Here is a 13,834-nt window from a genome sequence, read left to right on the forward strand (position 1 = left end):
AGCCATGGCACTTTGCTCAGAATCCCCCAGGAGCTCTCCTGTTTGAACAAAATCTCAAATGCTCACCACTAACTTATAAATAAATTCACATGACAGTAGACGTCAGTGCTTTTTAACCTACTCCATTCACAAGTGATGGCCACACACCCCTGGTCACATGACCTGGGCTAGGACCGCGAGCTGGATCACTTTGTCAGAGCTGTGATCGCTGAAAGGGCGCTAGACTCGGTGATCTCCTGGTCCCTCCCCCCAGCACCTGCCACGTCCTGGGGGCTGGGCCTGGATGACTATCCTTGGGTTGGGTCTCCCACCACCACTGCTCTCTTCCCAGGCTCTCCACCCCAACTGGTGTCAACGGGTCAAGTTCATCCCCCAGCTGAACCTGGTGGCCTCCTGTTCAGCCATCAGCAGGTCCTCTCTGGTGCTGACAATATTGCCGTCCAAAGCCCCAGAGAGCCTCAGGTAAGGAGCACCTCTCTCCAGGCTGAGGTCAGGGGGCTGGGAGGGGGTGGGCAGTGACAGTCACTCCAAGAGTCAGGCTTCACTTCAGCCACATGTGGCCGTCCCTGCAAAGAGTGGGCCTGCCTCTGAGACAGTGGCATATCCCACGGGCAGTACCGTGTCCTGTGGATCATACAGGGTCCAAGGAAGCACTACTTGTCCTAAGGGCCAACAGTAGGGTGTGGCGGTTAGAATGTGGGCTCTGGAGTCTTTTTTAAACTGAGATTGTCAGTTTTGAAAACTGATGTATAATATATTAGTTTCAGGTTTACGATTTGCTATTTTTATATATTTGAAGAGATCACAATAAGTCAAGTTAACATTCATTGCCACCCACAGTTACACATCTTTTTTTCCCGTGATGAAAACTTTTATGAAGTCTGGTTTTAATCATCATTCTAGCGTTGCCACCAGCAACAAAAATATCGGTAGCCTCTTTTATCCACCAGTTTATGCACAAAACTCAGCACAGAAGCTGGCACACCGTGTAACTAGACAGAAAAATGTTTTCTGGACAAAGGAATGAATGCGAGTTTCTTCACATCTGTGAGCCTCAGTCTCTTCGTCTGTAAAAGGGGGTGAAAACAGCCCTTACTTCACTTACCATGAGGGTTACTTAAGTGAGCGCTGTACCTGGTATGTATTCAATAGTTGGCCACACGCATTCTTTGGAGATGGTTCTAATCTGTATCCTTCATCCTAGTATTCCTCTACCCCAGAGTGAATCTTTGCCTCTTTTTTAATTTTTTAAATTCAGCATTTAGTCACACAAATATACAAACATACATTGTCCTTATAAAAAATCAAAACATCATATATAAAACTGGAATCCTGTAAACCCCACCCCTTCCCCTATCCAACCCCCAAGTCCAAGAATGAGCTGCAGGTGGGAGGAGGAGAGCATCTGCCTAAGGTGGTGCGAATTTCTGTCTTGACTTTCGTGCTCTGAGTCGGGCGGTGTGGTGGAATTTTGCTTGGAGCTGGTTTGCTGAGGACCGTCTCTCTGCTTTGGTGGGAGTATCACCTCATGTCTGTGATGTGTTTCATTCAACTTCTTGTTCTATTGGGTCTCCACAGCAGGAGGATGTCACAGGTTGACCTCATCCTGGCCATGAGGACCTCCACTGTCTGGCCCTGCCACCTTCCCACTCCAGCCACACTGGCCCTCTTGTGCCTCAGGCGTGCTCCTGTCCCCAGGCCTTTGCATTGCTCCTCTCTGCCTGTTTTTAAAACATTTTTATCATGGAAAATCTCAAACACATGCAAATGTAAAGAAAAATAGTATAATGCTTTAATATCATTAGTACCTGGTTCAGGTTAATCTTTCCCCAAGTGTCTCAGAAGAATGTTCTTACAATTATTTGCAATCAGATATAGACACAGTTCTAGGATGGTTTGGAGCAGAGGAAATGGTGCAGTCTGACACAGGAGCATCCTTCTCACTGCTCTGTTGCAAATAGAATGTTCGTATGTGGGCAGGAGGGGAGATGGGGACACCAGTGAGAACACTATTGTAATAATTCAGGCTACATGTGATGGTGGCCTGGAGTCAGCCAGTGAAGTGGACATGGGGGGATTTGAGATACATTTTGGGGATGGATTGGAGAATGTATTTTTACACATGCACACGCACCCTCTTCCTTCTTGTCTGACGGCAGTGCACACACTGGCCAGCGGGTGGCACCATTGACCGCCAGCTGGTCTCCTGTGCTGACCTCTTGGGGCCCAGCCCTGCCAACCCAGACGGCCTCTGGAGTTGGCCTCGGCCTCCAAGGCAATGTGGGTCTCAGGGTCTGGCTTCCTGCTCCTAGCCAGCAGTGACTCTGATGGAGAAGAAGCCGGGGTGGACCCACAGCATCTCCCCTGCTTCCCTCCTCCCCTCTCACTCCTGCCACAACCACCTAGTTGAAGCCACTGTCGTTTCCCACCTGAATTGCTTGCTGTGGCCTTGTGGACTTCTTCCCTGTGTCCCCTCTGACCTTCCAGTCCCTTCTCTGCACAGCAGTCGCCTGCAGACCTGGTCTCCTTCAGCCGTCCTGTCAAAGCCACTTGAAGTTTATTCCCCTGGCGGACTCACCATGATGTGTACATGTCCACCCCCGGCTCTCTGTTCCTTTACTTGCTCGTGCCATTTTCCTCTAGAAGGAAAGCCCCAGGGAAGGCAGAGGCATCATATCTATGCGTCTGGTCATCCTGGAAGGGCGTAGGAGCCAGGAAATCTTTGCTGAATAAATGGGTGACTCAGCCTGAAATAATTTCTAGCACTGTTTTGTGACCATTCTTCTAGAATATTTCTCTGCACATATATGCATGGACGACAGAGACATATCTGGTTTGATGATACGTGTATTTGATATGTTGTTCTTGAAGATTTGATTTTTAGATGAATCCCTCCGGTTGTGGAGTGGGGAGCACAGGGAAGTGGGAGCGGGCTGGAGATTGAGAGCCCCCCCAGGAGGCCAATACAGACATGAAAGTGTTCCGAACCAAGTAGAGGCCAAGGCTGTGTGGGATGTGGGCAAAGAGGATGTGGAGCCCGCCTGAATAATGGGAGTGCAGGAGAGGGAGCCTCCAGGATGACAACCAGGCAACTGGCTTAGGCCCATGGGAGCAGCAGAGGAGCAGGTCAAGGGCAAGTTCGGTGGAGGACAGTCTATGTTGGAGGGCCAGGGTGCCGTACAATGGGGGACCTTCGCTGAGTTTTGAAGGCAGTTTGAATAGGAGGAGCTGAAAAGTTAGGATGTGTAGACATGAGGGAATAGCCTGTGCAAAGGCACGGAGCTTCCAGGGCTGACCTCCAGGGCTGAACTTCTTGGAACCCCTGGGTCACCAGGCCCTCCTGAGCCCCACCGGGCCCTGCTGCACCTCTTCCTTTCCTAGAGCTGTGGTTCCTGAGCCTCCTGCCTCTTCCTGCCATGCCCACCCTGGGTCTGAATCCTGAACCCCTCACCTTGCCAGCCATGTGACCTTGGGCAAGCTCCTTAACCTCTTCCCATATCCTCATTGTGGCCCAAGGCTGATGACAGTCTTCAGGGTTGTGTGAGGGGGTCCAGGTGACTCTCGAGACAACACTTAGCACAGCGACCAGCAGGCGGCAGGGACATGGCACCCAGAGACTTTGTTTTCTTCCCCTAGCCTTTGCCCCCCCCCCCCACCAACCTTGTGGTTGGTGTCATGGGTAGGACTGTCCCAGTATAGCTGCGGTGAAGATTGAGTTAAGTTTGCCCTTGGAAGAAGCAAACCTGTCCAGCTGTAGGAGTTGCTACAGCGGGAGACAGGTGTTTCCTCTGCGCTGCTGGTTTCAGAAGTGGTGGGGGCTGCTGCTCTGCCTACAGTGCTTGGCCCTGCCTCGCCTGCAGGGTGAGCCCAGGGCTGGGTTTCCCTGGGCTGCTCCTCTCCTTGGGTGGAGAGGTAGTGACTTCTCCCCAGCCTCGCAGCGACCCTGCCACCAGCTCCTCCACATCCCAAGCTCAGAGGCTCCCCGAGGCCTCTGCTCGTAGCCTTCCCCCTTTGCTGTCGTAGGTTTTCAGTGCTGAATTTAAGAAAAGGGATTCTTTGCTTTGATTACTGCCCAGAAAAGAACATCCTGGATAAGTAAGCCTCATATCATGCAGAGGCTGCTGGTCTCACAGAACTAGGGTGAGGGCAGCTGGGGGATGTGGAGAACATCAGAGCTGCGGAGGAGGCCCTGCAGTGTCCAGCCTCTGTCCCACGTCCTCTCTGGCTGCTCTGGTCCCCGCTCATGGGCACCTGGGGTGGTGACACGGGCTAGCTTGGCATGGTGGTGGAGGCTGTGGGAAGGGCAGAGGCATGGATCGCAGCAACGCCCCTCTTCTGCCGAGCCTGGCTGGGACCCAAGGCCTGGCCCCAGGGCAGGGTCCCCGTGTAGGCCCCCGGTGGCTGATACCCATTTTTCGACTCCAGTGACTGGGGGCTATGACCCCCTTATCTGCCTGTGGAATCCCTTCTTCTCGAAAAAGCCTGTGTGGCTGATGAAGGGGCATAAGACCTCGGTGACGCACATCCTCGTGAGCAGCAAGAGCAGCAGCATCCTCCTCAGCATCTCCAAGGACAAGGTGTCACCCTCGGAGAGCTCGGCCCTGCTGCCCTCCCCCCACCCCACCCCGCATTCCTGTTCCCCGATGAAGCTGGGATAACAAGCTAGCTCAGCCAGACGGGGGGCAGGCAGGTGGCAGGAGCCTGAGGCCCAGGGCAATGGTGTGACCTCCCTGCCCCTGGGCCCACTTCTGGCCTGAGGCCTAGAGGGATGCACCCCAGGTGGCACCACCATGAGGGGCTACGGGTCTCTGACCACACCCAGCAGAGATCTGAGCCTAGTTCTGAGCAGCCACCAGAGCGGGCTTCCCATGGAGCCCAGACTGGCTTCTTATTTTGTGGTTCTGGGCAGGGCCCTTCCCTTTCTGGGTCTCAATCTCCTCGTCCAGAGAATGGGTGTTGAGTGGCTTAGAGGAGAGCTGGTGGTGCAAGGGCAGTGCTTGTCTGGCACATAGTAGGTGTACAACATGTGAGCCATTCCCCTGCCTTTCCCCTCCCCCCAGGCCCAAATTTGCTCCTCGCAGCTCTCCCAGGGACCCCCTCTTGGCTGCCCTGGCTATCAGGGCCGGACTGGACCTTCAAATGTCTGGGGCTCCCCTGCTTAAACCCATTACTGTGCTGCTCTGAGCTATGGGTTCAGAGGCTCACCCCACCTGCTGGGGGATGCAGGCCAACTATTCTAGGTGCCCTCCTTTGGGGACAGGTTTGTGTCTTCTGGGACTCAGTAGACCAGGAGCTGGCAGGGCCTTTGGGTCACCAGGGCACACTCCCCAACACATCCCCACACTTGCTATTGTCTGGAATTCTCCTGTTAGCCCTGGAAGCTGGGTATCATCGCCTCTGATGAAGGATCCAAGGCTGGAGAGGTGGAAGGAACAGAAACAGACTTGTCCCAACCCTCACGGACAGCAATGTCAGAGGCAGGATGTGGGCTAAGTTCATACCATGTCCAGCTTTCTGTCCATGATGCTGAGTGATGGATGGCCTGGGGGGACTTCTGTGGGGCCTCCCTGGGGACAATTCCTTAACCTGAGAGGAACCTGAGGGGAACAGGAGGGACTTTTGGACAACTATGTTGGCAGCTCTCTCTGTGCCCACCTGGCTGTACTTCAGGAAGGCTGGGGTGGGAGCTAGTGAGGGTCTGCAGGGGCATGTGCTGCCATGTGTGGGCTTCGTCCTCAGCTGTTGAGCAGGGTGGAGGCCCTAGGGGAGGCTGGGGGTGGAGCCGGGCCTTGGTTTCCTCATCTGAGCACAGGCACAGTGTCTCTGGGGGTGCGTTGGAAGTGCTTGCCCTGGGTGCCCCGGCCTCAGGTGCCAGCTGCATCCTCGAGGACCCACTCTTGGCCCCTTTGCCTGCTTCCCACCCCTAGAATATTCGCATGTGGGACATGCAGGACTACGAATGCCTCCAGTCCTTCTGTGGGAAGCTGTTCGCCCTGGGACACTGCCCCATCACCAGCGCCTACTTCCACAGGGATGACAACAGCCTCATCTGCAGCACCTACTCGGTGAGTGCTGGGCAGAGGGGTGGGGCACTGCGGCCGGGCCCGAAGCCCCATGAAACGCCGAGGGTTGGCCACATCCTGTCCCCCTGAGACTGCACTTTGTGCCATGAGGACAAAGCTGCTAGACTCTGTGTCCTGGTCCCTGAAGCTCCTGTCTTTTGGGATTTCCTGGAGGAACATTTCTAGGCCCCAGCAGTCACCCTCTACCCTGCTCTCTGTGCTCTTCTCCTGACCCGTGCGGCCTCCGGACGCTCCTCCTGGAAGCCCACCTTGACCCCCAGGCTGGGTTAGAAGCCCCCTGATCCAAGCTCCCATGCCTCCCCTCAGTCTTGGCCCTTGTTACTCTGCCCTGTCATGGTTACACGTCTGTCTTTCCTGCCGAATCATGAACCCCAGGAAGGCAGGGCTCACACCCCAGCAGCTCCTCTGAAAGAGAGAGCCTGGAGAGACCTGGTGTGAAGACTGTGAACCAAGACTTAGCTGGTGCCCATATGAGGTCTTTCCTGACCCCAGAGGACGGGACGGCTTGGGAGAGGCACAAGGGGTGGACTGTCCAGGGTGACAGTGGGGCCTGTGACAAGACGGGAGCTTAGGGAGCTGTAAGGACGATCAGCAGCCAGTGGATGGGCAGGCTTGTCTAGAAAGGGAGACCAGGGTGTTGCTTGTGGTTGAGAGGAAGTGGTGGCCCTACTGAGGCCTCCTACCCTCTGTTGGCCAGGCCATCCTGGCAGGGGACACATATTCTGGCCTTGTGCCCTTGGCTGGCTCTCCCAGACGGCAGGTTTGTTCAGATGGGAGTTGGTGGGTCCCTTTATCTCTGCTGAGTGCCAGACTGGCTGCCAGCATTTGTTGAATTAAACAGACTTTTGAAGTTCATTTCAGATCATCAAACATTGTCAACTCTCTGCTCTTTCTCAGGAGCAGAGAATATATTAGACACTGTCCCGTCCCTCGAGGAACCTATTGGATAGAAGAACAAATTTAGTAGAAACTGCTCTGTATTATGATGGAGATGTGTGCTGGGTGCTTCATGGACACAAGATTGAGGCCTCATGCTTTTCAGAAGTTATAAGAGGGACCTTGGACTTGGACTTTCAGGTTGTAGGAACACTGGGGCTTGGGAGCCCTGATCTCAGGAAGCGGGGGCCACAAAGTAGGGGCAAGAGGTATGAGCAGGCCTGTGTGCAGTGCAGTTGAGGATGTCTTGATGTCTTAGTTTACTGGAAGTTTCTTCCTGGGGTCAGTCACTGAGGGCAGGGCCCTTCTGACTGCCCGGCTGTCTGCCCCTCTCCTTACCTGCAGGTTGGCATCCTAAAAGGATACGTAGAGACCCAGGGGCCTGGGAGACCAGAGGAGAAGACCACGACGTACAGTGCACCCCTGTGCGCTGTCCTCTACAGCAAGGTTTTCAAGCAGGTGAGTGGGCTGCAGCTGTCTCGGGCCAGCAGAAGTGCCCCATGATGTGGGGCAGCGAGCACAGGGCCAGGGTGGCACAGAGTAGCGTGGAGGGAGGTGTGGGCGGCGGGAGGTGGACCAGCAGCAGCCCAGCAGAGGGCTTGACCCCAGGTGAGATGGGAGCTCCACCACGTGGTCAGCAGGTCATCAAACTCCTCTGAGCCTGCATGCACGGGACTGCTGCCTCGGGGCAGTTCTTTGCACAGTGTGGGATGGAACACAAGGCGTGGACTGCCCTGCGAGGTTTCTCGGGGTGGGTGCTGGAGTAGAGGTCTCTGTGTTGGGCAGGGAAACTGGGCACACGGTTTCTGGGTTTCTGAAGTGTGGGAACAGAAAGGGCTCTTGGGCCCTCTGACCACTCCCATGGGAACACCTTTTCTGGCCCAGGCTCTGGGCAGGACAGGCTGTGTCTGCTACAGCGGTGGCCTTGGGCTGCACGAGGCCAGAGCTCACCTCTCCAGCTTCCCTCTAATTTTGGCTCCTGGTGCCACAGGCCCTCATACCTTAGGGTTCTTCAATGCCTTCAAACAGTTTAAAAAAAATCCCCCTTCCTCAGCAGGAAGGTTGGTCTGAAACAGCCCCACCTGCAACTGTCGCATTGTAACAGTTGTAATGGCTGCAAAATGTTGCCTTTGGTGGAGTGACCTACCTTTCCTCTCAGCACTTCCCTACTTAAGGGGTAGTTAGTGTATCTCTTACTGGTTTTTCTCCCCCCCCATGATTCATGACTTTTCAGTAAGTCTTTTCTGAATTAGAGATTACTTTCTCTGGGTAGATTCTGATAAATTTTGTTTCTGAATTAAAGAGGATTTCACCAAACTGGTTCCTTCTAAAAGAACTATGCCAGTTTGCACCACCCTGTGCCCCAGAGCAGAGGAAGGCCTGTTTTTAAGAGTGGCTTATCCTGCTACCAGAGGACCCTGAACATCTCTCTCCTCAGTGCACGAAGCCGGGGCTGGGCTAGCCTCCATCACAGCAGGTGGAGGCTGCCCTTGGGAGAAGCCCCAGCTGTGTGTTCCCTCACAGGTGGTGAGCGGCTGCCTGAGCAGCGTGGTGAGTGTGTGGGAGGTCGTGACAGGCAGGAGGATGACGGAGTTCTCTGTGACTGATGACCAGCATGTGGAGCTGACTGCCATGTCCCTGGATGAGTCAGAGGGGTGCCTGCTCACGGGTCTGCGGGATGGCACCATTAAGATGTGGAACTACAGCGTTGGCGAATGCCTGTTGACCTTCCCCAACCCGGACCAGATGGAGGTCAGTCTGGTCCATCAGCTGGGGCCAGGGGTCCCTCACAGCTCCCAGAATCCTGGGGTGCACTATTTTTCATGCCTCCCCGAAAGTCTGTACATGTAGTCTGGCTGGCTTCATGCCTCCCTGAGCCTTTGTGTCCTCGTGCATAAGATGAAGATAGGTAACAGTGCCTGTTTGAGTCAGAGAGAAAGGATCAGAGACAGCTCAATGGCAGAGTCAGGTTTATTGCGAGAAACCTGCAGAGGGAGTCTCCAGTTAGACTGGAGCCTGCTTTCTGCATACAGGCTTGGTTATTTATGCCTGGGGGGAGGAGCTGATTGGTGGGTTCTTATGCAAATGAGGGATGCTGAAAGGAAGGGGGATGTGTCTGAAAGAGAGAGGGGCGTGTCAGATGAATGCTCCCGCCAGTAGTTCTCACTCAGGTCCAGGAAGGGTTTTACTGGCAGAAGGGGCTTTAACTAAAGGCGGAAGTTGTGGCTTGCGGTCAGCTCGGCTTGAGATGGCAGCCAGTCATCAACATGGAGTTGGTCTTGCCGATCAGTGCCTGTCCTTAGTAGGCATTTCACAGACGTTAGCTCCTCTTGCTCTTTTAGCATGCTCGCGCTTCTTACCTACACGTTAGAGCTTGGGATGGCATTTCTAGCAGTGGGGCAGGGGATTCAGAGCCCTTGTGCTCACCCCGTTTGAGAAATGCCTGACAGGCTTATAGGGACAGTCTGTGGGTGTGGCAAAGTCCAAAGCCAGCCAGCAGTCCCACTTTGGGACTTGAGCCCATTACTAACCCCTGTGGCACAGCCCTTTAGCCGACTCAGAAGGAGCACTTGGCCAAGAGGCCAGGGATTATAGGACTGGTCCAGATTCTGTCACTTAGTTATTTGACCTTAGCTAAGTCATTTGTCCATTTCCCTGCTCTCCCCCTGTAAGATGGACCTGGTTACCTACCCTGTCTGCCTCCTCCAAGTCCATCAAACAGACAATGCGATGTGAGGGCACTCTGGAAAATAGATGGCAGTACCACCTCTAGGGGAGCCTTGTCATCATGGAGAGTTTTGACTCCTTGCATGGTACGATTAGGAAGACATTTGGGGCCTGGAGCCACTTTCTCTGAGGTACCTTAGAGTTCTGTTTTCTTTCATCCTCAGCAGACCAGTGGGATTGTCCGTATGAACAAAGTGTTCTATGTGACCGGATGGAGTAAGAGAATCACTTATTTCATGTGAGTAGCCAGGGTGCACAGGGGGAGGTAGGGCAGCCGACTGTTCTCTCTTCACTTCAGGTGGGTTCCTCCAGTCCTAGCTTTGCTGCTGGTTAGAACACCAAGCAGGAAATTAGTGGTGGGTGATGTCCATTGCTTCATGCATTCATCTGCCCACCCATTCATCACTCCATGAGGCTGATAGGTTCTAGGGATCAGGTATAAACAAGAATGATGGAGTCGCCATCCTCCTGGAGCTCCTAGGGGAAGGCAGATACTAATCAAAGAAAATCATTTATAATAGTTTATAATGATAGTCTTTTGGGTGCCATGAAAATAAAACAGTACAGGTTTCTATGGTGAGGGGACAGAACTCTGATCGGGTCTCAGGGGCCATCAGGAAAGGCTCATCTGAGGAGGTCATGGGTGGAGTGGGATCTGAAGAGCGAGCAGGAGGGGTCTCAGTGAAGCAGTGAAGGGCTCTGGACAAGAGGGACCCTCTCCCTTCAAAGGGACTTTCTAGGGCCATCGTTTCCCCTTCTTTAAACCTGAATCCTTACTCAGGTGTCTGAATGGGGCAAATCTGTAAGAGTAGTGTATGTAAAGCCCCTAGGACAGAGCCTTTATAGTAGGCATGTAGTAGGTTCTTAGTAAATGAGGTCAGCAGGGCAGAGCGTCAGTCCTGCTCCAACACGTCCCCGGAGATGTCCTCTGAGTCAGTGCTCCGAGTCCTAGAGGTTGGTCTCCCAGGAGACCACTGAGGCTGAACACTCAGCCCTCCTGCCTCTGGGCCTGTGTGCAGGTTCCACAAGACCAAGCCGGTGCTCTTGTGCTACCACTGGCAGACCTTCCACACAGAGGATGTCCTGAGCATGGCCAAGTACCATAACCAGTTCCTCGGGACCTCCTCCTACAACGGCGATATCCTCTTCTGGAACTCCAGCATGTTCAAGCCCGTTCTCAATTTCAGTGCCTCTCGGAGCCCCTTGCCCTTGCTGCCCAAGAGGGTATGGTCAACAGGAACACGCTCCTCTCTTACTTCCCTATGAGCCGTGGGCCAGAATCACGGGGCTTGGGGAGTGGGGGAGGGTGTACCCCAGGAAGTAGAGGGGATGGTGGTGACTTGTTCTGGAGGAGGTTGGAAGCTAGGTAGGTGGGTGGTAGTTTTTATAATTATCCCCATTTGACAGATGAGGAAACTGAAGCACAGAGAGGTTAAGCAGCTTGCCCAAGGACCCGCAGCCAAGAAGTAATACATCCAAATCTGGGTAGTCTGCCTCCAGAGCCTGGTGGTGCTAGTCCTGTTCTCCCGTGAGACCACTCTCTCCTTGAAGGTGGCTCACATCTTACCCGCTGTGGCTACAGATTACCGCGCTGGGCTCCCTGGGATCACAGTAGGATTTAGAAAGCCCATATAGTCTCTGAATTACCGTATTTGGGTGGATTAGAGCTGGAAGGGGCTTCTGGGGCCACCCCGCCCAGGAGTTTCCCAGCATGTTGTGGAGAGATACTTGGAGGCTACTGCAGCAGCTTCACCCATAGCACCTCAGTTTTTTAAAAATCTATTTTACACTTTAGAGTTTCCCTTCAGGTTAAAAACAACCTCAAAAATACTTAGAAACACTATCCATTTTATAGATAGGGAGACTGGTCCCTCCTGGGAGCCATCTCCTGCCAGTGGGTACTTGGGGAGCTAGTGTTTGGCCCAGGCACAGGCTTTGAAGCTCTGGTTTGATGCCTTTAGGGGTACTCGGTTTCTGGGAAGCAAGCCCCAGGGAACCCAGAGGGCTGAGTGGTGTTGGCGTTGGCTGGGGGAGGCCCTCCCTTACCCTCTGGGACGCAGCAGCGCCTCAGGGGCGGCCCCTTCCCTGGCACAGGTGCAGGATGTGGATGACTGCTTGACTGAGAGCCACGGGGCCAGCAAGCCCTGTGTGGAGCAGAAGTGGGCGCACAAAACCCACACGGAGCCCCCGGGCCCCGGCTCCAGGTCCGCGCCAACACTCACCTGAGGCGGAACCTGATGTCGGCACCCCCGGTGGTGAGACACCAGAGGGACAAGGAACCAGCCCCCCCTGCACCCCTGTAGGTGGGTGCCCCACACTCCTGCCACCTGAGGAGGTGCTGTTCCAGGCCCAGGCAGGGTCCCTCCCTGATTAGCTGCATGGTGGCCTCAAGGCTGGGCCCGGCCCCTGCCCAGAGCATGGCCAGTACAGACCCCTGTGTCCACAGGCTCCCGGGCGGGACCTGGAGGGAGCACAACCCAGAGAGCTGACAGCTGAAAGCCTTTGTCAGTTCTCTAGCTCTTGTCGCCCTGGCAGAGAGGAGCCACCAGGGGCCTCCCTCCTCCAACAAGCCTCGTTCCACAGAGAACAGGCTCCAGTGGTCTGAGGCCCAGATGCAGCAACCACTTCCCTCCTCCCCCAAGCCCTGGCCTCTGCCCCAGGGTCAACCCTCCCAGGCTTGACTGACGATCCGATTTTGGAGGGAGTAGCGAGGAAGAGTAGGGGAGCTGCTCTCCCTACTCCCAGAGGGGGCTTTGGCCTCAGACCCTCAGCTGTGACAACAGTGCTCTCTTGTGTGGGGCTTGAGGGGCCCATCAGGTGGTCTGAGCAACTGAAGCCTGATTCCTGTTCCTGGGAGCTGGGGCTTGAGTGAGAAACCTCACCTTCCCCAAATACCCAGTGCTTGGGAGGTGTAGGGCTCATCCGGCCCCACGTGACCGGCCAGGACACAGTTCTGTGAGATGCCCGCACTGTACGTCACTGTGAGGCTCTCGTACCATCTTCAAAGTGTCAGGGTTGCACCATCACATTCAAATCTTCTAGAGCAAGGGGTGCACACACCCCTGTATCCTCACCTCTAGTCAGAATGCCTCTTCCAGGACCAAGAAGAGTACTTCCCAGAAGGTCAACTCAAGTCTCTGCCCTAAGAGCAGAAGCTGTTTATAATTTAAAACAGGGACTCCCCAGCATCAGAGTGTCTTTACAGCCAGGATCCTTTAGACACCCTGCTGTACCATTTGCACAAGGGTGTATCTACTGTGTGGGGCTGCTCTTTCAGCATCCGCCTCTGTCTCTGTTCCCTGGAGTCCCTTTCATGATGACCTGGGAGGTCCATTTTACTTTCCAGAAGCCTCTCAGCGCCTACAGCCTCAAACAGTCAAGAACACCCCATGACAGACTGTCACTTGTCAGAGAGGATGAAAAGAGAAAAGCAGACTTCCAGAGGAAGATGTTGCTGCAGTCCAGCGCATCAGTGGAGAAGGTCGGCCACGAGCAGGCAGGCTCTAGTTGTGAGGCGGCATGGGGACCAGTTGGGGTGGGCTGGGAAATGCAGTGCTTCTGAGCCTGGGGGCCTGCAAGCTGGTTCTCCCCAGAGAAGGGCCAGGAGAGGCAGCTTGGAGTTGAAGGTACCACTCAGGATCTTGGCTGCCAGGCCGCTGTGTCTGAGGGGAGCTCCTGACTCTGACGACGCAGCCCTGCCTGTGTGCTCCCAGCCAGTCCTTGCCACTCACTTGCCTCCATCCTGCCTGCTCAGCTGTCCCAGCGCTGGTGGAGAAAGTGTTGGGAAGGAAGACTCAGCTTTCCCCCAGTTCAGAAAAGGATCTTCATGGCGTATCTTTTTGGTGAATCCTGCAATCATGTTTTAGGAGAATACTTAATGATCTGATTCTTACGACAAGATTTTAAAATTTTCCTTAAAAATGATAAATAACGACTACTATAAAAATTGTGTGCATCTTTTAGATGTGTTTTTGCCTATATGCTATATGTACACACAGGTATGATTTTGGTTTTCAAATAAAGCTGGGAATGTTTGAGACCGTAGTTGAACTGTTTGCCTCTTTTGCAATGCACAGTGGACAACTTTT

General features: G+C 54.2%; 1 protein-coding gene across 1 annotated transcript in view; it reads left to right on the forward strand.

Moving 5' to 3' along the window:
• The window catches only part of EFCAB8 (EF-hand calcium binding domain 8), a 49,257-nt gene that overhangs the window by 21,374 nt on the left and 14,049 nt on the right, over nucleotides 1–13,834 (forward strand). Inside the window, 11 exon segments of the mRNA XM_072944642.1 lie at nucleotides 332–462; nucleotides 4,024–4,089; nucleotides 4,424–4,577; nucleotides 5,928–6,065; nucleotides 7,365–7,478; nucleotides 8,544–8,771; nucleotides 9,914–9,984; nucleotides 10,766–10,970; nucleotides 11,841–11,952; nucleotides 11,955–12,049; nucleotides 13,093–13,227. Of these exon segments, the coding sequence (XP_072800743.1) occupies nucleotides 332–462; nucleotides 4,024–4,089; nucleotides 4,424–4,577; nucleotides 5,928–6,065; nucleotides 7,365–7,478; nucleotides 8,544–8,771; nucleotides 9,914–9,984; nucleotides 10,766–10,970; nucleotides 11,841–11,952; nucleotides 11,955–12,049; nucleotides 13,093–13,227 (1,449 nt within the window).

The sequence above is a fragment of the Vicugna pacos genome, chromosome 19, assembly GCF_048564905.1.
Source record: "Vicugna pacos chromosome 19, VicPac4, whole genome shotgun sequence".
NCBI classification, from domain to species: Eukaryota; Metazoa; Chordata; class Mammalia; order Artiodactyla; family Camelidae; genus Vicugna; species Vicugna pacos.